Genomic DNA, 23,636 nt, shown 5'->3' with positions numbered 1-23,636 from the left:
TCTGAAATGAACTGAGCGTTGATATTCTGCTATTACTTTCCACTGGTAAATCCATTAAGAGCCCGGATTGGAAACTCTGCAAAGTGAGCAAGTGTGAAAGACGAGCTAAGAGCTCCCTTGGGTTGTTTGAGATTGGACTACTCAAAGCAGGTCACAAGTCAAAATAGTATCAGTGGCAGTGGGACAGTGACATTTAGACTAAAAACGACAGAATATGTTTAGAAAATACTGAAGTCAATGAAGAGGAGCATTTTCTGACAATGGTAGAAAAATAAATAAAGGCACATTCCAGAACAAAGCTTTCGATGAAACAGAGATGTCCACCTGACCCATCAGATATGAACTTCTTAATGGAGAAGTGTCACAAATTGACTCCCCTCGTCATGACAGCAATTTCTATTTGTATGCGACGGTTGAACGAACAACAAAGAAACTAATCAATTATATTCTTTTGGAAAATAGGACTTTAAATGACATCTCCTCAAGAAATACTGCTGTTAAACAGATCACTTGGAATGAGAGGGATTGAAACTGTTACTTGCTATCACATTTCATGTTTTAGTTATTTTAATAATGCCAGGTAGATATAACTGGTTAAATATTAATTTTTCTCATCTCTTCCAGCCTGAATAGGATGTAGATTTCCCAAACTACCCACATTTCAAGGGTGATATCCAAATTTCGGAACAATTATCCACATTTTTAGTGCACATATATACCAGTAAACTAATGAGATTTTATTTTGTATTAAACAGAATAATTGAATTCTTTGCAAGGAGCAAAATGTTGCTAGAAGCAATGTAATAAATGACCAGATAATCTGTTTTGGTGGTACTGTTTGAGGGATAAATAATAGACCTCTGCCTATGTCAGTCTGAAAAATGCCGCAGATGCAGTCTGTTTCCTCAAATTTCTTTCGTCTTGCAAAGAAATAAATGAGCTTTGCACCAGATTTCTCTGTGACAGCAATGCCAAAACTAGCGCAGCTCTACTGTGTTATCCACTTTTTGGTAGATTGTTCTGAAACATCAGGGGAGCGAAATTGCACCTTTTTATAGCCCCGTTAGTGCCTCTGGCCCCGGAAGGTTACTGCCCCCAATCAGGACGAAGGGCAATTTCTAGCCCCAGGTTTTTTATACAATAAGGTGTTTGTGAGCTAAGAAGGTAGAAGGTGCACTGTCCTGCAAGGCAAGCCAGATTGAACTCTTCAACAGAAGAGTTACATTGAAGAGTTACATTCTAACATTGAGAATAAGAGCACTCAAATTGTTCAAAGTCATTTGTCAAGTTTTGGAGCAAATCCTTTAAAAATATGCTATTCTTCTCAGGATGGGAATGGTAGCATAGTAGTTATGATACTGGAGGAGTAATTCAGAGGCCTGGACTAATGATCTGGAGACACAAGTTCAAATCCCACCAAGGCAGCTGGGGAATTTAAATTAAATTAATTAAATAAACAAACAATCTGGAATTAAAAAGCTAGTATCAGTAATGGTGATCGGATTGTCATAAATTGGACTGTCGCAAAAACCCATCTGGTTCACTAATGTCCTTTTGGGGAAGGAAATCTGCCTTACCTGGTCTGGCCTATTTGTGACTCCAGGTTGATTCTTAACTGTCAAATGTCAATTATTACTGTACAAGTTTGTATTCAGAGTTCCCCTGATAGCTCAGTTGGCTAAGTGAATGTGTAAATAAGCCACAAAGTCTGTGCAGATATAAGTTGATATCAGCTGGGGTTAGAAATTAGTGTCCTATAGTTAGCCTCCGCACACCGGGCCTGACTGCGATGCAGTGACTCATTGGAAATTGTATGTCTGAAGTTAGCTTCACTCTTGGCTTGAATTCTCTCCTTCCCATTCCCTGGTGAAATAGCCTGTGATTTGCTGGTTTTATTTTATGTGATTCAGGTGGGAAATTTAAACACAGCTTTCCAACGTTTGAATTTCCTCCAAGAATCAAGGGCATTATTAAAAATTCTGAGAATCACAGGACATTTGAGTGAATCATTTCACTGAGTAACGCTGAAAATTTGAGTATCTTCTTACCTCTAGTAATTTATCCCCAGGTACCAGCCCCTCAGGGCCGTTTGCTGGACTGTCATCTTCCACCTTTGCCACAAATACTCCGTACAAGTTTCCACCACAAATCTGGATCCCTAGTTCCATCTGTGTCTTCTTTAGGAAAATAAATCTTGGCTCAGCAATTTGACTGGTTGAATCAATAGATTTCCTGTTGAATTAGAAATAAGAAGAAAAATAAAGAACATATTTGTCTGTAGGTGAATGCTGATAAACACAACTAAATGATAAAGAAATGTCTGAATCAGGACATTGAATATTTTATGAAAATATGTATGTTCATTATGCCTTTTTCACTTTACAATTATTACTAAAGCACTGTAGATTTCTTTTAAAAAAAAGATTGCTGCCCCAAATACTAGCAGCAACATCACACCAAGGGAATTGTTACTCTCTCATAAATTATTTACTTTTCCCTTCGTAAATGTTCTCTCTCTCCTCCTCCAATAAAGACAATGACTCCTCACTTGGTACAGTTCAAGAGGCAACACGAGTCAACCATTCTTCATGTGTCAGCAGCAAGGGTGGCGACACAGTTCAGCCTATATTCTTTCTTCACCCAATTCCAGCAAGGGGTGATGCAGTAGATTATCGGTGGTCACTCTGGTTGATTTCACCAACCTTTGTCCAGCTGCACTCAGCCCAATTGTACTTCCTTACCACCGCTCCAGGCGAGATGAACAAACGCAGCACAGATCTGACATCAAGCCTGGGTCTTCCCTGGTCCCTGTGGATTGGCTGCTTGCTGGAAAAATTTACAAAGCCATCTTCCCATAACGTTCCTGCAATATCAACACTTCTAGCAGAGCTTTTTCTCAATCTCTCCATTTTCATCCCCTGACCCTAAAGACTGCATCCCATGGTAGGGTACAGTTACAGCAGAGCTGGTCTCCCGTCGTCTTGGTTAATTCTTGCCACTAGACCAAGACCTAGCTCTGTCAAGCCCGTGTGGTGGCTGGTGTGCAACGCCACCACACGTTAAAAGAAATCCATGCACAGGCATCTTCCACCCTTCAAGATGTAATTCGGGACCTGGAATATTAGGTCCTTCATTGAAATACCTGTGAACTCATCTCTTTTTGGCGTGGAAGCGGGTCATCCTCGTTTCGAGGGACCACCTATGATGATGACAGTTACAGGTACTGGTAGCCCTCAGGGTACCTTGATTAAGTGGCAGTTCTCTGTGCGGGTTTCAATCAACCACAGAGGCATCACAGCCAAGCTCAGTCCAGTCAGCACCCAACATTCACACATACTACAAATATTCAAATTTCTTTGAATATGTACCCTTGAGACCAGCCATTTCAGGTCTCTCCCTCCAGAGCAATATTACTGACATTTGGAAGTTTCTTGCATCTTGGAACAGCTTCATTCATTTTAACAGGACCACGACTTAGGAATCGTCAGAGAACAAAACTAGAGACGTTTAACCACAGCAGAAAAAGCTACACAGTACGTGGTGTAGTCTAGATAAATTTTAAATTCTTAACTATAAAAACAAATTCAGATTTTATATCTTAATACCAAACCATTTACTATACAATGCAACATTATTCACGAGTCTATAGAGTTACAGAAAATATTTAATTTGTCACTTAATTAATGTGTTAACGAAACGGAAAGGACAACGTTTTATTACTGCCTCATTGTGAAAAGACTTCCGTCATAGTGCTGTAGAACAGCTCTGTTTACAACTAACCTGATAGAGTCACGTGGACTAGTAGTTGGGGTGGTTTGCTTCGATGGAGGTGTTATTGTACCTTCATCCTGTTCACTCACAGCATCGATTATGGAGTGATTGTCAGGTGTTGTTGCTCCACTGCCTTGGGGAGTCGAATGATTGCTAATCGGTTCCAGGCGAGAACTAGCAGCACAGATCAGACAGGCATCAACTATCAGTTATTCAAATCTCTAGAATGGCTTTCAGATCAGCAAAATTATAAAGTGGGCATGACTGATCACGTACATTCACAAGTCCAATATATTCAAAAGTACTAATCAACAGCATGGCTGCAATGAAGTAAAGAACTCTCATGATAATCTGCTGACACCTACTATGCTGCAAATATCTTTCTTTCAAAAACCTACGGAAGATACTACAGAGTGAACAGGGAAAAGACGACTCCTGCAATGGCTACTTAAAACTAAAATAAAGTACAATAACAACTTGGAAACAAAAGATGGAGCAATGTCCAACACTCAGCAGAATGTTCCAGTGGCCAGTAGCACAATTAATCCATAATCAATATTTTTAATAATCTGATATCAATCTGATACTCAATTTCTTTTATGATGCAAATTTCAAAATCATAATTTAAGTTAGTATATTTTTTGATTAATGTTCTATAGAAATATAGCAGATATGTAAAATTGATGAATATTAAAAAATTAAAAACAATGAACTGTTATTGCTAATTTATACACTAGCCTAATTTCATTGGAAACTTGCATAGATTGAAAGGCACTAAAAGGTTTAATAATCCATTTCGAAGGAAAAACTTACTATACTTCTTTGGCCCTGGTATAGCTGAACATGATCGAAGATGGAAGTACATATTCAGGAGAAGAAATGTTTAACATATCCGTGCAACCATTGGGAGTAACTGACTGAATTGCTCAAAGAAATCAGTATACAGGTGTAAAATCTAATTGACACTTTTATAATCTCACCTGGAGCGTGAGTGGTTACCCAGTTGATACATGTGTGGGTTATATTGTGCCAAGATGGTGATAGTCTCGCACGGCTCTGTCTGTCCAATAATTAATCGAGCCTGCTGCTCAGTGGCATTCCTCAGATTAATGCCATTATACTGTCAAAAGATATTAAAATATCACATTTACTCCAATATACACACAAGAATAGAAACATAGAAAATAGGTGCAGGAGGAGGCCATTCAGCCCTTCGAGCCTGCACCGCCATTCAATGAATTCATGGCTGAACATGCAACTTCAGTACCCCATTCCTGCTTTCTCGCCATACCCCTTGATCCCCCTAGTAGTAAGGACTACATCTAACTCCTTTTTGAATCTGAATGCCTTCTTAAGACTGAACAGTCCAGAACAAAAGAGAGGGAAAGCTAAAGAGAAAGAAAGAGCAAGAGAAAGAAAGAGCGAGAGAAAATGAGAGCAAGAGAAAGAAAAAGAGGAAAAAGAAAGCGAAAGAAGAGAAAGAGAAAGGAGGAGAAAGGGAAAGGAGAGAGAGAAGGAGAAAGAGAGGAGAAAGAGAGAGGAGAAAGGGAAAAGAGAAAGGGAAAAATGGAAAATTGTATTTTATAGCATCTTTCATGTCTTCAGAGCATCACAAAGTACTTTACAGCCAATCAATTACTTTTTCTTTAAAGTAGAAGAACACAACAGGCCATTTACACAACAATAATGTCGAGACTAGAGTATTTACTCAAGCCCTACAGCGGGGCACGAACTCTCAGTTTTCTGAATCAGAGGTGACAGTGCTCCCACGCTGAGCCAAGTTGGCACAATATTACTATGAATACCATAATGGCGCAGCGTGTTTTGAGTATCAACCTGTCCTGCAATGGTAATCACTTCAAACACATGACCACTAAGTTGTCAATCTCTGTTGGGAGATTGGAAGGAGGAAAGTCAGCAGGTGTAATATGCCTAGATGACACAATAACATTGGCAGTGGCCATGCTCTTAGCTACAGGTGGTGTGTAGTCTTGCGAAACTGATGCATACCCATTCTCCAGCAATGGCTTTGGGGAACTTTGTAATACTTTTGATAAACAGAAAAAAATTGTGTTCTGTAAATCAACTTGATCTCACATAATTTCAGACCTGTTTAAAATGAACACCAATACCATATTCTTTGACAAACCATCAATACAATTAGTATTTTTTTAAGTTTTAAAGGAATGTGTGGGGAGGGTGGGGGCATTGTAGTCAGAAAGAACTAATTTCTGAAAAACTTCTGACCATGCCCCAGGATTTTCCTGGGGAGCAATTTAGGAAAACAAATGAAAAGCAAAAAAGATGCAGTCCCATGCGATGGTGAAATGGAACCAGAGACAAACGTGGATAAAGCATTTGTGGGAATAAGCCAATTTGAATGGGCAATGTGCAACTTCTATTAGGAATTAAAAAGCAATTGAGCAATTTGGGCATTCCTCGAGACCCTACTCTCATGGAACATCTCAACAACCCTCATAAAGGAGAGGACAATTGGAACGACAAAATGAAGAGTATACTCTCTCAACATTCCAAAATGAATGTGAGACCCAGGAAAGGAGGACCCACCTGCCATCTTTCACAAGCTGCAGCAAAAATCTGCTCCTACCAAACCCACACACATGAGCTTAGTCAATACATTCAAAGCACATGTATAAGATATCAATGCTTGCAGTATTCTGAGCATAATGCAAACTGGCTAAACTGAATCGCAGTTGGATGTTGGAAGTGCTCTGTGATTATACTGCCCACACACACACACACGTAAAATTAAGATGTATGAGATTTTCCTCATTGCCGTCAGCAACTGTGCTATCGGAATTAACCAGTCATTCGCATTTACCTCAAGTAATTGGTCACCATATTCAAGTCCTGCTTGATGAGCGATGCTTCCACCAATTACTTTTGAAACAAATATCCCTCCATTTTCTCCACTTACAATCGAGATTCCAAGGGGTTCAGTTCCTTTCTGCACTGACACATGACGCGGTTCTTGCAAATAAGGCCTTTAAAATAAAATCATTTTGAAAGCAATTAAGCGCAACACTCGTTGAGATCTAAGGTTTTTATAGGAAGTCAAAGAAGTAAGAAAACACCTGTATATCAGCTTTATTTTTACACTGAGCAAAACATGAAAAATCGAACTGGTATTCAAAACAGGGTTTTAATCTGTCCCAGACAGGCACGAGTTCACTGCAAACAGGGTACAAAAATTATAACACAGAAGGCGGCCATTGTTTCTGTTGGTGAGAGCATTTGACTCGAGGGAACAACTTTTCCAATATGTCCATCCTTAATTTTAATAAGCACTCATGCACAAAAGCAATTTTAAAAAGGCAAAGCCTCTCAATATATTTTGTACTTGGTTAGCTTGCTTATGATTTGAGCACAAGACAAACTGAACAGAATAGGTACTGCATAACACAGTGACAGTCATGGTTGAATGAAGTCATGACAGCAACAAAAATCATTGGGGTGCTGATGTCTATCCTGACAGCAGCCAACAGGGCAAAGATGAACTGGAAGATTTGTCTTCTACCAGCAGAACCAATTTTGTTTGAGGTACATTAAATGCAAATCAAAGTTGCTGTATTTAAGCTATGTTCACATTCTGTACCAAAATGGATCACCAAAATATGTAACAGAATGAGGACAGCTAGTAGTTGATGCATACAATGTCATGCTGTTTCCAGCAGCAAAATCCTGAAAGAATTAACACGTCCATTCTTTTTACAAGCAGTGTAGCCAGCCTGTTTAATTTGAGATTTTGTATTTCATTCGATATGCAAATCTAAATAATCCAATCAGTTAATACATTTTTTACACATCTACTATCAGGTTAAATTGCTACAAAATATTGATGTCAATATACAAGGCTCTTTAAATGGCATGCACTGACAAAAGGACATCAATCTGAAACGTTAACTCTGTTTCTCACTCCACAGACGCTGCCTGACCTGTTGAGTATTTCCAGCAGTCTCTTGTATTTTGTTTTTCATTGATAATGCTTTTTCATATCTCTCTCTAGAATTGAATACCTCACCCAGAAATAGTTAAACCAAATGATGCAATATAAGCTATAGGTTAGCCTGGATGCAAATTATAAAAAGTTTATACCCAAGCTTGGTCCTAACAGTACAAAGTTAGGAACAATTTAGGACAAATTATATTATATGATATGTGCATTCTACTATCGATTTATTTGTTTCGTTAACTGGATTGTCTTTTCCACAGACAGGCTGATAATCTCTGCTTTAATAGTCGTTTTATGTCCCATACAATCCTGTACTGACGTGGAAATGCAAATGAAATCCTGCTCAATTGTTGCACACAGTGCTAATGTTAAAAGTCAGAATAAACATAGGGTTGAAAATGTAGCCATTAAATAATATTCTGCTTTTAATACAGCATAGATGTTCATTCAGTTGGCGATCACTAGGTTATTCAGCTTCAGTGTTTGCTGTTTCTATCTACTATCTAAATTATCTGAGACCAAACCTCAAGCCCACCTGCAAGTAGGAGTGAAATTCTTAATGTTTTTGTTCCAAGTGGCCTTGCAGCACTTGACATGACCTGACAGAAGTCATTTTTGCTCACTTTTCAGACATTTAAACAATCAATTAGCTGCTGTCAGGCAGACTAGAGAGCCTCAAGCAAACGTCAACCTTACATGGGATTAAAGTCGCCATGCAAGAGCTCCCAGATATAATATACAATCATTGAGAAATGGGAAACGACACACAGAAAAAGGCAAATCTTGAGAATTACAAACAGGAAAGCAGAAAGCAAACTAATTCGTAACAGGCCAACCTCAGACTCCGCAGTGATGAGAATCGAGGCCTAGAAGTGAGAGGAATTCTCAGAAAGGACCTATTACGGAATATATATCTAAAAAGAAGGATCAGAATTAAAGAAAAATAGTTGTAGAGAAAGAAGTTATCAAAAAGCCTGAAAATGTCATGCTTTAGAAAGTTGAGTAAGGGACAAGAAAAATGTACAAAATAGTGTTAAGCCCCAAGTTATCTCTAAATTACAAACTTGTTCAATAACTAAATCAACTGGCAAGAACATAATTGTAAAGTTAAGCTTTGAGACTATTTAATCTTGTTTTCCAAGTAATAAAATTAACCTCAAGAAAATTGTGGATCAAAAAAACACATTGCCACCCATAATAATTCTGCTTCAGAGAATCACAATTCACTTTGAAAATGTGATCATAACTCTTGTTATTAGGCTGGATTCATTAATAACATTAGCATTAAAAACAAAATGAGAACATTCTGAAATGTATAATCAACTATAACAATTCTAGAAAATGCTTTATTAATAGTTATGGCTCAATCATATAATTACTGCAATCTAGAAATATCGATAGAGTTACTGCTATTTAGAGAATATACATTAAAATATTTCCATAATAAGTCACGTATCCAACAATAACAAAATTTGGCTTGTTTTTTAGTAATTGAAGAAAGTGGTAGCTATTTTGCGATGTGGGGTGCAGGTCAAGTATAAAGAAGATAATGGCCCAGAAATTGCAGTCGGAGGCTTCTCGCGGGCAGATGCCTCCGACCTGAAAAATTTCTGTAAATCTTATCTGGTGGTCCGGGAGGTTCGGCGACGTGTGGTCCTGGGCCTATGTACGAAGGTCTGCATAGGAGCCGACGTATTCCAGGGACGTAGGCACTTCGCATGCGTCCCTGGAATCACATGGGCTGACCCAACCAATCCAAGTAGGGATATTCCCTTTCATACTTGTGATGGTTCCATAATCACCATAAGTATGAATGGGAATACCCCCACCAAAGCACGCAAACACTTAAAATATATATTTTTTTAAATCACATATTTAAAATGAATAAAAATGGAATTTAATTAATTATTTAAAACAAAAATGTAATTTTTGAAAAATAAATTTACATATTTTAACGGATCTAAAAATTCACGTACAGGATTAAAATGTTTAAATTATTGAAAAAAATTTATTTTTCTGTCCTTTAAAAGTCTTACGCTGATGAGTAGTAAGAATTTCAAGGACATTCGCTGGGCAGGAGTTACCCAACTCTCCGCATGGAGGTCCTTTATCCCGAATAAGGATTCTTGACCGATCGCAAGTTCGGGATTTAGGCGCATACGCTTCGTATACCTAAACCCGGAACTTGCGAGGCCCCTAGGGGAACGTACGCACCTTGTTCGCGCCCGAAGGGGTTTGCGAATTCAGGGCCATCGGGTTCTGCCACTATAGAATAACTATAATCAGGAAGCTAGACAATGCTTTTCAAAGACTTATAGCATGGCTTTGCTGCAATGCAATTTGTATCAATGCCATAAAATAAACCAAAAAGTCAACAAATCATTTCTGCTGGCTCTGTACAGTATTAAAATGATTGCCTGTAAACACAAACTATTCATGCTGCTTGCGTGAAGGAACCTGAAAACACTGGGACAGGACTGCAGCGAGAAGCCAGAATCCAGGCATTGAATGCACAATTCCACCACTATAGATATCCTCAAAGCATTAGGAGATTTGAAGATGTAAATTGAAAAACGTTTTAACATTTATACATGCTGTGACTTTTTGAAACTTTACTTGTTTACAACATTTGGTTCAAACAGATAGCTGTACACTTAAAATCAGCAAATTCTCACAGCTGAGCTAGAATCACTATTAAAACAAGGACAGGAAATGCACCTCAACTCTTTTGCACTTGACATTTTTCTCTGAAGTCTCACACTGTCACCTACTGTAGTTTGGTCACAGTAATCAAAGATTGTGACTATACTCAGTGTTTGATTTTTATGATTTGGAATGGGGGGGGCGGTGGGCGGAGTAACGTTCCAGGGCTGGGACTTTTATCGTCTGGCCTGGAAGTCCCGCCCCTGACGTGGAATTGGGCGCTCCGCTTCCTTTGAGGGGCGCTCCCGGGGCGGCAGCTGAGTCCAGTGGCGCGCTGAGGATGCCAGCGCTACAACACCCCTCCCCTTCATTTAAAGGGGAGGGCTGCTACACACTCTGCAGGCCCTTTAGTGGCAACTACTGGGCCACCAGGGACTTGATCGACCGGGCCCGGCACCCAAAATGGAGTGCTGGCCTGCATGATGGCGGCCCGGTTGACATGAGGGCCGCCATCGTCGGGCCGACACAAGAGTCGGCCAACAAAATAAATGTCCGCGCCGAGCATTAGCACGCGTCAGCCTCACGGGGCAATTTCCCCCTCGGGGCACAAAGGGGTCTGCGTGCACGGCAATAACGTCATCGCTGGGTGTGCGCCAGCCCGGGGGAGCTAATCACGGGGCGCGCTGCTACCGGGACAATTTCTCCGGAGGTGCTTTCACCCGCTCCCCCGGGTGATAATGTCATTGCACCCCGTTAGCGCTCTCCCCCACCCCGAGATGATAATGGGGCTATAAAAAGGGGTGATTTTGGCCCCATGGAGTCTGATTCTCCCAGTGAATAGCACAAAAAAATGAAATAATTGGCTTAATTCAAATTAGTTAAGTTTCCTCGTGTGAATATTAATGTTAGGAAGCAATTTAGAACTCAAATATACTCCTACCATATGACAATTTTGTCAGAAATTCCTTTGTTTGATCTGAATTAGCCTTCCTATTGAATTTACTGATTTTCCAATCGTAACACCAATAGTAGTCCATTCATTTTAATCGACTACCGTCGAAATGCTCAGCCATAATCTCTACTAAAAGTCCAATCGTGTCACACAATCCTGTGCTGACAACACTGTATTTCAGTGAGTGCTACTGATTCTAAATACAATAGGAGGAAAAGCAGGAGGTCACGCAACTCAAAACATAAAATGTACAATTAGGAGACGCCGCCCATACCTGTCTTTTCTGTGTTCACCTGTCGATACAGGACTGATGGAGATCTTAGTTAGAGAAGAAATTGAACTCTGTGATTGGCTGCTGCCAAATGACGATGTCTCCAGATTCATGGGCGACTGTGGGGGTGTAATCAAACTGGGACTGCTGCGCTCTGAACCTGATTGGAAACACGTCAACACGAAAGTGAGTTAGTCAGAAAAAACAAAAAAACGCCTGTATGCTCTTTGCAGTAATTCCTGAGAGGGATATTCAATTTAATCTGAAGCACATCTCAAGTACCAACTCATTTAAACATCTGTGATAGAATATTTACTCAGTGCCTTCAACATTTCCATTCTTTGAATATTTTAAAAGTGGCAGCCCTTCTGTTCTATCAGCTTTCCTGTGTGGATCAACATTCGTTTTTGTGAAATAAAGAAGCCAGCAAAATCTTAATTGTTGGTTTTCCACAAAAAGTTGCTGGCAAAGTTGCTTTAAGATATTAAGTATTGTAACTCTGGGTGTCAGCAAGATTGGCAACTTCCACCTTGCATGTTCTTTAAAATATTCAGTGTCATACTGCAAGTCAGAATCTACCAAACAAATAATAAGAAAACGAGTCTACCTCTAACACAACGCATCAGACGCGCCATTATGTATCAGATTTATAAAGTGTTTGGCAATCCAAATGCATTGGAACAAAGCAGATCTATGCAATAGTGCTAGAGGCAGATCTTTTCTTGTGCAGATTCCATAACTTGTTGTTGAGTGCCAGTTTGTGTGTGATAAACGTACATTGGAAATGGTTGGCTCATTACTTTGGTGAGACAAGAGGGGAAGCTTGAGGTGCGGTAACAAGCTTAGAAGTCAAACAGTTGCCATAGCAACAAAAAAGTAGATGTACACGAAACAAAGGGCAAGTGCCACACTGCACTAATGACAAATAAAATGATTGTAAAGGACTGGTAAAATAATGTCACTCCTTCCATAGAGACTGGCATTTCCACAATTTTAGAGTTCACCTTTGATGTCGGAAAATGCAGGGTTGTATTGATCTGATTTAAGGAATGAAAATGTTTTTCCAATTTATTCACTCAAAATGCTTATTCACAGGCCTCTGCGTAGTCCTCCTAGAGGGGCAAATTTAATCATTCTTAATGGAATAGCCTGGTAAGGCTGAAAGATATTGCCTTGGCTTGGTCATCACATCCATACCGGACTAAGTCAAGCAAGTAACAAAGATGATTGAACAAACGACTGGATATAAAGAGATCCTCAGGAATACTTGCTTTAACTTGTTACAGTTGACAACAATAGCACACTGGGAAGACTATGAACACCCACTATAGTTCACGCACTATAGCTCCATTTGTTTGGCAGACTTTAAGCAAAAGCTAGCTCTTAATTCCGGGATATGTACAAATAAAACCATTAAAATCAATCGACTGGAATTTAGTTGACAGACTCCAAGCTGGAATCCATCCCCTGGAGTGTTGCAGAGAAATGGGCAATCTGTCAGCCGTCTGCAATATTACGATTGAAGCCACATCAAAACAGTTACAAAGACTTAAAAAAACATTTTTAGTAATAACTGATTCATTACGTGAATGTCATTCAAATAGCAAACTTCCTAGATATGAAACTCAAAGGAGCATAATTGCAGATCTCCATGGCCATAATTTCCCATTCCCACTGCAGAGACGTGAGCACAACAATCTAGTCTGACACTCCAGGGCAGTGCTGAGCGCTGCACTGTCGGAGATGTCGTCTTTCGGATGAGACGTTAAACCGAGGCCCTGTCTGCTCTCTCCGGTGGTCGTAAAAGATTCCACAGCATTATTTTGAAGAAAAGCAGGGGAGTTATCCCCGGTGTCCTGCCCAACATTTAACCCTCAACCAACATAACAAAAACAGATTATCTGGTCATTATCACATTGCAGCTTGTGGGAGCTTGCTGTGTGCAAATTGGCTGCCGCGTTTCCCATATTCCAACAGTGACTACACTTCAAAAGTACATCATTGACTGTAAAACGCTTTGGGACGTCCAGTGATCGTGAAAGGCGCTATATAAATCCAAGTCTTTTTTTAAAAAACTTGCTGTGGTTGGACAAAGTTTCGAGACAGCCACAGTCAAATACATCAGCTGACTGGACACCACTCGTCCACCTATATCTTACTCAGCTCCTTCTTCCTGTGATTCATGGATGCAAAATTAACAGAATGTTTATCACACTTAAATTGTGTATTGTGAAAGATTACCTCTGTCAGAGCCCGTTGTCAATCGGGGGTATCGGGTGTTTGAAGGGATTCGAATCCGTCCACTTTTACTGGGAGCAAAAGCCAGGCTGCTTGATGAACCTGCTGAAAAATCAACAGGAACGATTCAGTGGTCACTCTTTGGCAAGGAAATCAGGCAGTATTCCAATAAAACCCAATAAACAAGTGAAGAGTTACCAATACGCGCACTGGCGGGCAGAGACTGTGTTCCGTGTGGGGTTGTGCTTCTGGAGGACTCAGATAAATCACTCGAGCGTTTGTGGTCTGGGCCAGTCAGATCCAAGCTGTGATGTGCATGATGTTGTGGACTAAACAGTAAAACAATGACATTTTATTCCATTCTAGTTAAATGTTCATTTGTACCAGCAAGAAAAATTATACAACAAAAGTGCAAACTTAAAGCATTAATTGAGAAATGAGAAGTAATATTAAATTGTTAACCCTCTTCTCACAACTTGGCCAAACCATCCGCCATTCTATTTCTCCACCAAGCAGTCCTACAGGTCTTATTTTCTAACTTTTACAACCTATTCTGTAGCTTTCATAGAAACATAGAAATTTACAGTGCAGGAAGAGGTCATTCCGGCCCATCGTGTCCGCACCGGCCGACAAAGAGCCTTGGTCAGCAGCCCTAAAGGTTACATATAAACCTATGAACAATGACGGAAAGGGCATACACGAGTCGCAGGAAATAGCACATCTCGTTCAATAGATCCATTTCCCTTGAACGCCTTCTCACGAAACTGCTGACCTCCCAACTCAACAACCTGGCCCCCATGCTAGAGAAAGTATTGTCCCTTTCTCTTTCAAAACCACCGTCATCATCATCGTCCTCCTCAAAAAACCTGTCCTCGGCCCCACCTATTGTGCTCATATTTTGATTATTCAACCGAGCTGAGCACCTGTCCCCATATGCTCTCCATCAGAAAGACTGCCTACTTTCATGTCTGTAACACAGCCTACCTCAGCCAACCTAGTGCTGAAACCCTCATTGATCCCTTTTTCCAGATTTAACTATCCTCCACAAACTTCATCGGATCCAAATCTCTACTACACTTATTCCTATCCTGCACCAAGACCAGTTCAACTATCTCCTCGTCTCCCAAGATCTTAAATTTTAAATTCTGATCCTCGTGTTTATATCCGTTCATGGTTGTTCGGTCATCTTCTTTACATAGAAACATAGAAAATAGGTGCAGGAGTAGGCCATTCGGCCCTTCGAGCCTGCACCATCATTCAATATGATCACGGCTGATCATGCAACTTCAGTACCCCACTCCTGTTTTTTCTCCATACCCCTTGATCCCTTTAGCCGTAACATCTAACTCCCTTTTGAATATATCTAATGAACTGGCCTCAATAACTTTCTGTGGTAGAGAATTCCACAATCTCCTCCAGCCCTACAACCCTCCCTCTAAAATCTTCGTAAATCTGAGTCTCGTCTCCTGTACATCCTCTTCCCTTCAACCCATTGGCGGCCGTGCCTCCAGCCACCTAGGCCCCAGGCTATGGAATTCCCTCCCTAAATCCCTCTGCCTCTCCTCTTCCCTTTCCCCCATTAAGGCCCTCCTTACAACCTGCCTCTTTAACTGAGCTTTTGGTCATCGAACCCAATACCTTCTTAAGCAAGCATTTTTATTTTGATTACGCTTGTGAAGTGGGATGCTTTCTAGATTAAAGGCGTTATATAAATTAAGTTGTTGTAGTACCTGTACATCTGATGCTTTGTTACTTTACAGTACTATTTTTGAGCTGCTTCACAGTATACATTTGGCATTTTAAATGTTTGATAAATACGGTACAGCCACACTATAACTATAACAAATGTTTCAAGTATTCTTACCTAAAACTGTCAAAGGCATGTGCAGATTCTGGAAAGCAAATTGCACTCTGAGGCCTGTGCCGGGTCCGAGGAGAACCATTAAAGCTTTCAGTTGGTGAATGGTTCCTTGTTCTAATTTAAACAGGAGGAAAATAAACATAAGGGATTTTAAAAAGGTTTTCTGACCTGATATATAATATTAGAGTCAGGATTTCCCTACTAAGAATAGGAAACTCTGTAATTTGATTTGAATGTGTTTTTACTGCCAGTAGAAGTTTGAGTAATAAATTTCTCAATTGTATATTATCAGAACGTAATAATGGTTTTAAAATACTTGTTTTAAGCCACTTACATTGAATCAGTGCTATAATCAGGAGTATTAAAATGCACTTATCCTTATCTAGTCGAGCTCAGCTATTTGCATTGCTGCATAGGCCCACTAACAGTTTTATTTAATTTTTTAATCTATGTCGGAGTACGCTTGTAGAGTATATGCACATTAGATGTTGCAAGTGAGCATTTTTGCTCATTTTTCGTTTTAAAAATTGTCTAAGTGCACAAGAGGGCTCACGGCGGAGGCAGGGGATCTCGATTGCTAACCAAATCTATTGGGTGATTAATACCTATGCTGTGGATGTGGATAGCACATCTGACTGGCCATGGAAGGATAGTTGGCACTGTGGACCATGCGGCTGCGAACAGTGAAGAAAGGAACATTTGGATTCCGCAGAACCGCCGTCACTGCTGGACAAGGCACAAAGCTTCTCTGTACGTTGCCTGTGTATAAAAAGGTAGCAATTAAATTGACTAAATTCATCAACTAAACAAACACCTTCATTTATTTATTCTTCAATGAAATGCTGGTGACAAAATTGAAGCAGAAAAAGTGAGCAATGCTCACAAAAAGCCAACACAGTTCGGTTCAAGCGTCCTGTTAAGTCATTTGTCAATTTGCAAAATGTAGCTACAGTAGAGAGCCACTTTAGTATTTGACCCCCCTGCAAGTGGAAATAGGTTCTCCTTATTTACACTATCAAAACCCTTCATGATTTTGAACACTTCTGTCAAATCCCCCCTTAATCTTCTCTGCTCCAAGGAGAACAACCCTAGCTTCTCCAGTCTCTCCACATAACAGAAATCCCTCATCCCTGGTACCATTCTGGTAAATCTCCTCCACAAGAATCCAAGGTCTTGACATCCTTCCTAAAGTGTGGTGCCCAGAATTGGACACAATACGCCAACTGAGGCCTAACCAGTGATTTATAAAGTTTCAGCTTAATTTCCTTGCTTTTGTACTCTATGCCTCCATTTATAAAGCCGAGGATACTGTATGCATTTTTACCAGCCTTATCAACGTGTCCTGCCACCTTCAATGTTTGGTGCATGTGAACCATCCACCAGTTCTTTCTGTTCCAGCAGCTTCATTAAAATGGTGGTATTCAGCTTACATTGCCTCTCCTCATTCTTCCTTCCAAAATGCACCTATATTGAGTCTGTAACTTCAGATATTAATATTTGGAAGACCTTTGTTTAGTCTCTGCACTGAAATTGAGAGTTTCAACCTACTACACATAAACTAGTACAGGTATAGTCGTAGCATGTTTTGTCTGCATCATATACTAGAGACCTAATCCATCTAGTGATATTTAATTTGTTATGCATATTCCTTGATGGAAAGCGCAAACATTTTTCTTCTGTATATAATTATGTACAAACAAGACATACATTAATTTAATTGAAGCTTTGGTTGGCCAACAAAATTTAGATTTGGTAAACAATTTAAAATAATGATTAACAATAATTCTCTATCTTTAATTCTCTATCCAAAAGTTTTGTCTACACGTTTTAAATTACATTTTAAAGAAGAAATGAATCAGGACTGTGGTTCAAAATGGTAAAAAGAAATAAATACAAAGGGATGTAAGTATGGTTCTTAATATAGCACCTGATATCCCAAGGAACATACCTGCTGCTGCTGGACCATTATACATTGTTGATGCATAGCCAGCACTGTGCCGATGTGAGCGTTTTGGAGTGTACCGGTGCCATTCATGTAGTTCCAAAGACAGCCGTTCTTCACTTGTATTGTATTTGGGAATTGGTGAGCGAGTTGTATAACTGTCGTAGTGTGAGTGAGGGTCAACATTTTCCTGCGAATATAAATAGCAGCAACTCAAATCATCTCTCGTGTAACAGCTCCCCGTGTTTTCCCAGATTCTTTTCGAATTTACTTTTTCATATTTTTGCAGCACCACTTTTTCTGAACGGCATTTTCATTCTTTTACCCCTTTGTTTCTCTCTCAGTGCTACAACATTTGTACCCTGCTAAAGAGGGAACCCACTCCCGCCTATGTCATTGCTTCTCTGCAACCAACAGACTCGGTTGATTTTGCTCAGAATTTCCCTCTTTCTACATTTGGAAATCCCTGAACTTCCCAAGGCTGTGGGAGCTTAGTATACTGGAAATCCATTACATCCCTCCATCCCTCCATCATTTCCATTACATTCTTGCTACATTTATCCTTCTCTTAGTTTATAAACTGACCTTTTCAAAGAATTCTTGCCGGTCTGCTGCTCAAGCAGTTTTCCCACCTGCAACTTTTGCTATTTCCCATACTGCACTTTTCAAAGTCAATGCAACCAGCTACAATCAAGAATAATCTAACTTTATTTAAATACAAACCTGACTAGCAGTAGCAGTACTATTAAGTTGCCCCTGCTGGTAATACTGGCCCTATCAACATGCTGTACAACCATCAAGGAACTTGTCCCAACCCTTCAGTAACCCCCATTCCATTGTAATCTTTCTTTGCACCGACACCATTCTGCAATTATTCATAATTTTAAATTCAGACTTTTTTTATTTAAAAAAAAAAGATTAGTATGTCAGAATTTAAAGTATTTGCCATTATTGGTTTAGGCTGCAGACTTGTGTTAAAGAAGTCTCCCCAGCAGTACCCCTTCTAAAAATCAAATGGGTGAAAAAGGAGTAATGAGTGACTAACTTAACAATCCACCTGTTACTCTATTTCTGTTCAAATTTAAGCAATCTTTTATATCAAGTACTGCTGATATCATTGGGCAAACTAGCTGCACAAATGTACAAAGTCCAACAATGTGAAGGAACCAAACTCAAACACAGTACAAAAGTTAACTGTTTTGCTCAAGCACTGGAGCTGCATGTAACGACGGCTGTGAAGATGTGCGCAACTCAGTTTCTCTCGTTGTACTTAGTGTTCTGCAGTTTCCCCAGAAGTCTATTTCTGACTAAAAGAAGCCTGTTCATGAGACCTTGTTCCAAAAATAGTCAACACTGTGCTTTAATAATTAATTACTTATCAACAAGATCTGCTTTAAATCATCGCTTGCATAGGCGCGAGCAGATAACAGCCTCAGAATGTAGGCAAGCACATTTGAGTTGGAGCTGCCTTTTCCTGCGAGATGGGATTGCTATTCCAGTCGGTCATTGTATTTATTAACCTCCTACAAAGAACATTGCATTTGCTTTAGTGACTGGTTTATCGCTCTACTCGTTTGTAGCACACAATTCTGGCTGCAGAAATTGCTGCGGGGATGACTGGACATGAATGAATTACATTTTGAGTACTTTCAGATTGAGATGCTCACTCGTGCACAAATACATTTACTAAATTCTGGGCACTGTCATTTTTTCCTCTCGCAAATATTAAATCTTTAAATATTTGATCGCACCAAAAATAATATGGTGTTCATACCCTTGATGCCAGACCGTGAGATAAACAGGACAATTCGACTTCAACGGGTTTAATCCTGCTTCGTGAAACATCATTGTTCATAATGGGGCATGTGCTTCATTTTACACTTCTGCATGGACAGCAAAACTTGCGTGTTCAATAACAACTTGCATTTAGATAGCGCCTTTAACATAGTAAAACGTCCCAAGTCGCTTCACAGGAGTGTTATCAGATAAAATAAAACTGACTCCGAGCCATGCAAGGAGAATTTAGGGCAGGTGATCATAAGCTTGGTCAAAGAGGCAGGTTTTAAGGAAGAAAGAGAGGTAGAGAGGCGGAGGGATTTGGGAGGGAATTCCAGAGATATGGGCCTACGCAACAAAAAGCACGGCCGCCAATGGTGGAGAGATTATAATCAGAGATGTTCCCCTGAAGTCCTACGGGGTGCTTCCAAACTCCTGTCACAATTTCAGTGGGAGATCGATTCTTAGTTGTTCACTCTGTTTCTCCAGTTTTTCCATTTGATTTCCTGCCGGAGAACACCTATGGAAATTCCAGGTGCATATTTTTCACTCTGGACAAAATGATGTTTTGCTGTGATGGCTCCCATGGTCAAATAACATGACAAACTCATTGCCCAGGTTCACACATGAATAACGGCCACATGAAGTAGTACCAAGGATAAATTATACCTATGGAACTGTACCCCAGCAAGGAATCAGCTTCTTAAGGAAAGGGGGTAGGGGGGAAATTTGGCATGAAAGACAAATTATTGTGCATCTTGGTCCAATAGATTGGAACATTTGTATGTATTCCTATCTTCGAATATTCTCTTATAACATCCCTTAAAAATGATCAAAACTCTCCAGGTAATACAGTACTGCATTTAAGGGTGATCAAAAAGATGTAAAGTTCTAACACCTAAATGGTTCCACTCCTACTGACTACCTTAGTTCCACACTACCCAACAGTGCACTGCTGAGGCTTGTTCTCGTGTGTCTCATACCATCAGTTTGGCAATTGTCTACAGTCCTTTTGATGACTTCAAAAGTCTGAACAGCAACACAAATTTCTATCTCCATGTCCTCCAGATGTTTCTGCATCTGCACTGACCAAACTAAGCCACTTGGATCAATTGACCTTCTTTGGGCAAGTCAATTCAAGAGTTGCCCAAGTAGATAATAGAATGCATTATCCCTCGTCAATGATCGTCACCAATGATCGCCTTATCCTGATGAGGATGCTGCCTCCGCAAGATTCTGAAAATCCCCTGGGAGGACAGACGCACCAACGTCAGTGTTCTCGACTAGGCTAACATACCCAGCATCGAAGCACTGACCACACTCGACCAGCTCCGTTGGACGGGCCACATCGTCTGCATGCCCGACACGAGACTCCCAAAGCAAGGGCTCTATTTGGAACTCCTACACGGCAAGCTTGGGCAGAGGAAACGTTTCAAGGACACCCTCAAAGCTTCCTTGATAAAGTGTAACATCCCACCAGCGCCTGGGACTCCCTGGCCCAAGACCACCCTAAGTGGAGGAAGAGCATCCGGAAGGGCGCTGAGCACCTCGAGTCTCGTCGACGAGAGCATGCAGAAAACAAGCGAAGGCAGTGGAAGGAGCGTGCGGCAAACCAGATTCCCCACACAACCTTTCCTTCAACCACTGTCTGTCTCACTTGCGACAGACACTGTAATTCCTGTATTAGACTGTACAGTCTCCTGAGAACTCACTTTTAGAGTGAAAGCAAGTCTTCCTCAATTTCGAGGAACTGCCTATAATCATGATGATCCTGATAGGAACAGGAATAGGCCATTTAGCCCCTCCATCCTGTTCTGCCATTCAATGAGATCATGGCTGATCTGTGACCTAACTTCATATATCAAGAGTCACTCCAATACTCCAATGCCCTGTAGATTGCAAATGCTCTTGTATTTCCACGTGGCAGAATCTGTAGGACAGCCATGTGGTCTTCCACTAATAGGTTTGTCCATCACTTTGTTCTGGAATCAGGAGGCCAAAAAGCTCTGGACAAGGAATCTCTATTCTTTTGTTTTTATATTGCTCCTAAGTTTTCATTCCTCACGTAAATATTTACTAGCTGATTAGGATTACTTAACTAGTTTCTTTGTTAGTTCTCCTCCCTCTAATAATAAAGTAAATCAACTGGATGGATCCCAGCTTGAATAATGAAGGGCAACTATTACAATACCTTTCATTATTCATCAAGTTCTTCACACACAAGGCTCCCCCCCTTTCTGACTACCCTTATAAGGAAATTTAAAACTGTGTCAGAGGTAGTTTGGACATGGCTTTTATAGGGAGGCTTGACACCCAGCATGCAAACAGACTCCGGAGAGCTGCTTACAGTCCCTCACCTGGTCATGGAGGAGTCACTGTTTTAATTGTAGTGGAGGTGGTAAACAATTTAGAGGAGTCTCACCATTCAATTCACTTGTTGAATGTCAACTATATACATTAAAAAGTTCAAACGTCTTGTGTATGCACATGTCCATCAAAACATTATTTTTAAAAAACTGTTTTTCTGATCTTGATGATCAGGCTTCCCTCAACGGGCAGGAGCTTGAGATTTACAAGCAGTTGCCAATCTATAGAAACGCCACTCCCCACCAACCCCACACACAACAAAATTAGTCTGTAATTGACCTCAGGACATTTCTATATCAATTATCTTTCCAGAGGAATTACCTGAGCCTTAAAGTGATGATCGTGAAAATCAAGTTTGTAACCCGTTTCATGTCAAAAAGGTTACTATCATTCACAAAGATCTTAAAAAAATGACAGAAATTTCTGTCGTTTACAGATCAATCCCGTTACGTACCTGAGGGGACAGTCCAGAGATGGTCAAGGGAGCAAGTTTGCTCGGTCTTAAAGCAGGAGCAGATTTTGGTCGACGTCTGTTCACAGGCTCGACTTCCTCAACTCGCTGGTTACCTTCCTCCTCGGAGGAAGTCCTTGAAGACATTAAAGCACTCCCCTCTAAGTACTGAGTAAGCTGATAGTGGCCAGCATTTCTCTCATGAGCTTCTTGGGTGGTCTCCTGTTTTACTCCAAGGGTAACAGGGGATTGAGGCCCTGTGGGGCTAGTTGGAGGTGACCCAGTGGTTATCGTTGAGTCTGAAGCAGAGCTAGTTTGTTGTTTGTGTTTAAATTTGAATGAATCACTCCTCTTCGGAGGTGTTGGAGGCGTTGAACCAGATTCAGCCTTTGAGGACTGTGAAGAATGTGTCTGTTTTTGTGTTGGGGAAAGATAATCCATCTTTGGAGGAGTCTGTGGCCTTTTGAAGGTCTCTGGATCAAAGATGGGCTTCCTCTGTTTTGGCAGTTTGAATATGGAGAGTTTCCCAGGTTCAGAAGGTGAAACATCCACCATCATTTTTGGCCAGGTGCCACCGTTGTGTTTAGGACTATGGCCCTTTTCAACATCAGTCTCTACCATCACACAATCCGCAACTGTTGGGTCAAAGGTGAACCGTCTTTTATCGTGTTCGGTAATCCCATAACCTCGGTCAGAAAATAGCTCTGGGCTGAATGGACCAGTTTTATGATCTGAGTAATTGTGGCAAGTATGTTCAGCTGTCCTATGTGTGTTAGGCTGCAAAGAACGGCTCGAAAATTGTTTCAGTTCACAATAAGAGCCATTTTTGTGATCGGCTCGATAATTTTTACTGTCAAGTATGCTCGAGTCTGTACTGAAAATATCCGTCTGTGTTGAGCTGTTGTGCTTCAAGTTTCGAGTATTGGGAACCTGTACTTCCGACTCATGAACCCTACAGTTACCAGATTTCTCAGACTCCTTTAGTGTTTCAAGTATATTCTGTCCACTCCAAGAAGAACTCTGAGGAACCACCTTCAAAGAGGGAACAAAATATGAGTACGCAGTTTCAATTATCCTTCAATTATTCAACTAGGACCTGCTTTTAATGCCTTATGTGCCAAAATATTGCCTCAACAGTTAAGGAGACTGCATCTGTTGTATCTGTAACTAGATTTGAAAATTACGTGTAATGGAATATTTCTATACTTTAAAAGAGAAGGTATTCTTATCTTCAGCAAACTTACAACACGTATTGCTATGGACACTTCTACCATATGGTAAGAACACACCTGTAAATGTAAAATATTACAGTTTAATCGGGATTGAAATGTTTACCAATAATTTTTGGTACAGCTCTCAATGCTTAGAGTGGGCACATTGGTATTACCACG

General features: G+C 40.4%; 1 protein-coding gene across 7 annotated transcripts in view; it reads right to left on the bottom strand.

Moving 5' to 3' along the window:
* dlg5a (discs, large homolog 5a (Drosophila)) overlaps window positions 1–23,636 on the bottom strand; it is a 240,416-nt gene that overhangs the window by 32,952 nt on the left and 183,828 nt on the right. For 3 of the 7 annotated variants that reach the window (XM_070865668.1, XM_070865670.1, XM_070865673.1), the window contains 12 exons: window positions 22,249–23,277; window positions 17,658–17,841; window positions 16,315–16,468; window positions 15,713–15,823; window positions 14,047–14,177; window positions 13,852–13,953; window positions 11,614–11,770; window positions 8,581–8,658; window positions 6,614–6,776; window positions 4,752–4,891; window positions 3,781–3,945; window positions 2,049–2,232 (listed from right to left, as the gene is read on the bottom strand). In XM_070865668.1, the coding sequence (XP_070721769.1) occupies window positions 2,049–2,232; window positions 3,781–3,945; window positions 4,752–4,891; window positions 6,614–6,776; window positions 8,581–8,658; window positions 11,614–11,770; window positions 13,852–13,953; window positions 14,047–14,177; window positions 15,713–15,823; window positions 16,315–16,468; window positions 17,658–17,841; window positions 22,249–23,277 (2,598 nt within the window). The remainder of the gene's footprint in view (window positions 1–2,048; window positions 2,233–3,780; window positions 3,946–4,751; window positions 4,892–6,613; window positions 6,777–8,580; window positions 8,659–11,613; window positions 11,771–13,851; window positions 13,954–14,046; window positions 14,178–15,712; window positions 15,824–16,314; window positions 16,469–17,657; window positions 17,842–22,248; window positions 23,278–23,636) is intronic. The other 4 variants (XM_070865669.1, XM_070865674.1, XM_070865671.1 and 1 more) reach the window with 3 other exon arrangements.

This window comes from Pristiophorus japonicus, chromosome 22 (genome assembly GCF_044704955.1).
Source record: "Pristiophorus japonicus isolate sPriJap1 chromosome 22, sPriJap1.hap1, whole genome shotgun sequence".
Classification (NCBI taxonomy): Eukaryota; Metazoa; Chordata; class Chondrichthyes; family Pristiophoridae; genus Pristiophorus; species Pristiophorus japonicus.
The sequence above is the reverse complement of the archived record's forward strand: the minus strand, read 5'-3'. Positions and strand labels throughout refer to the sequence as shown.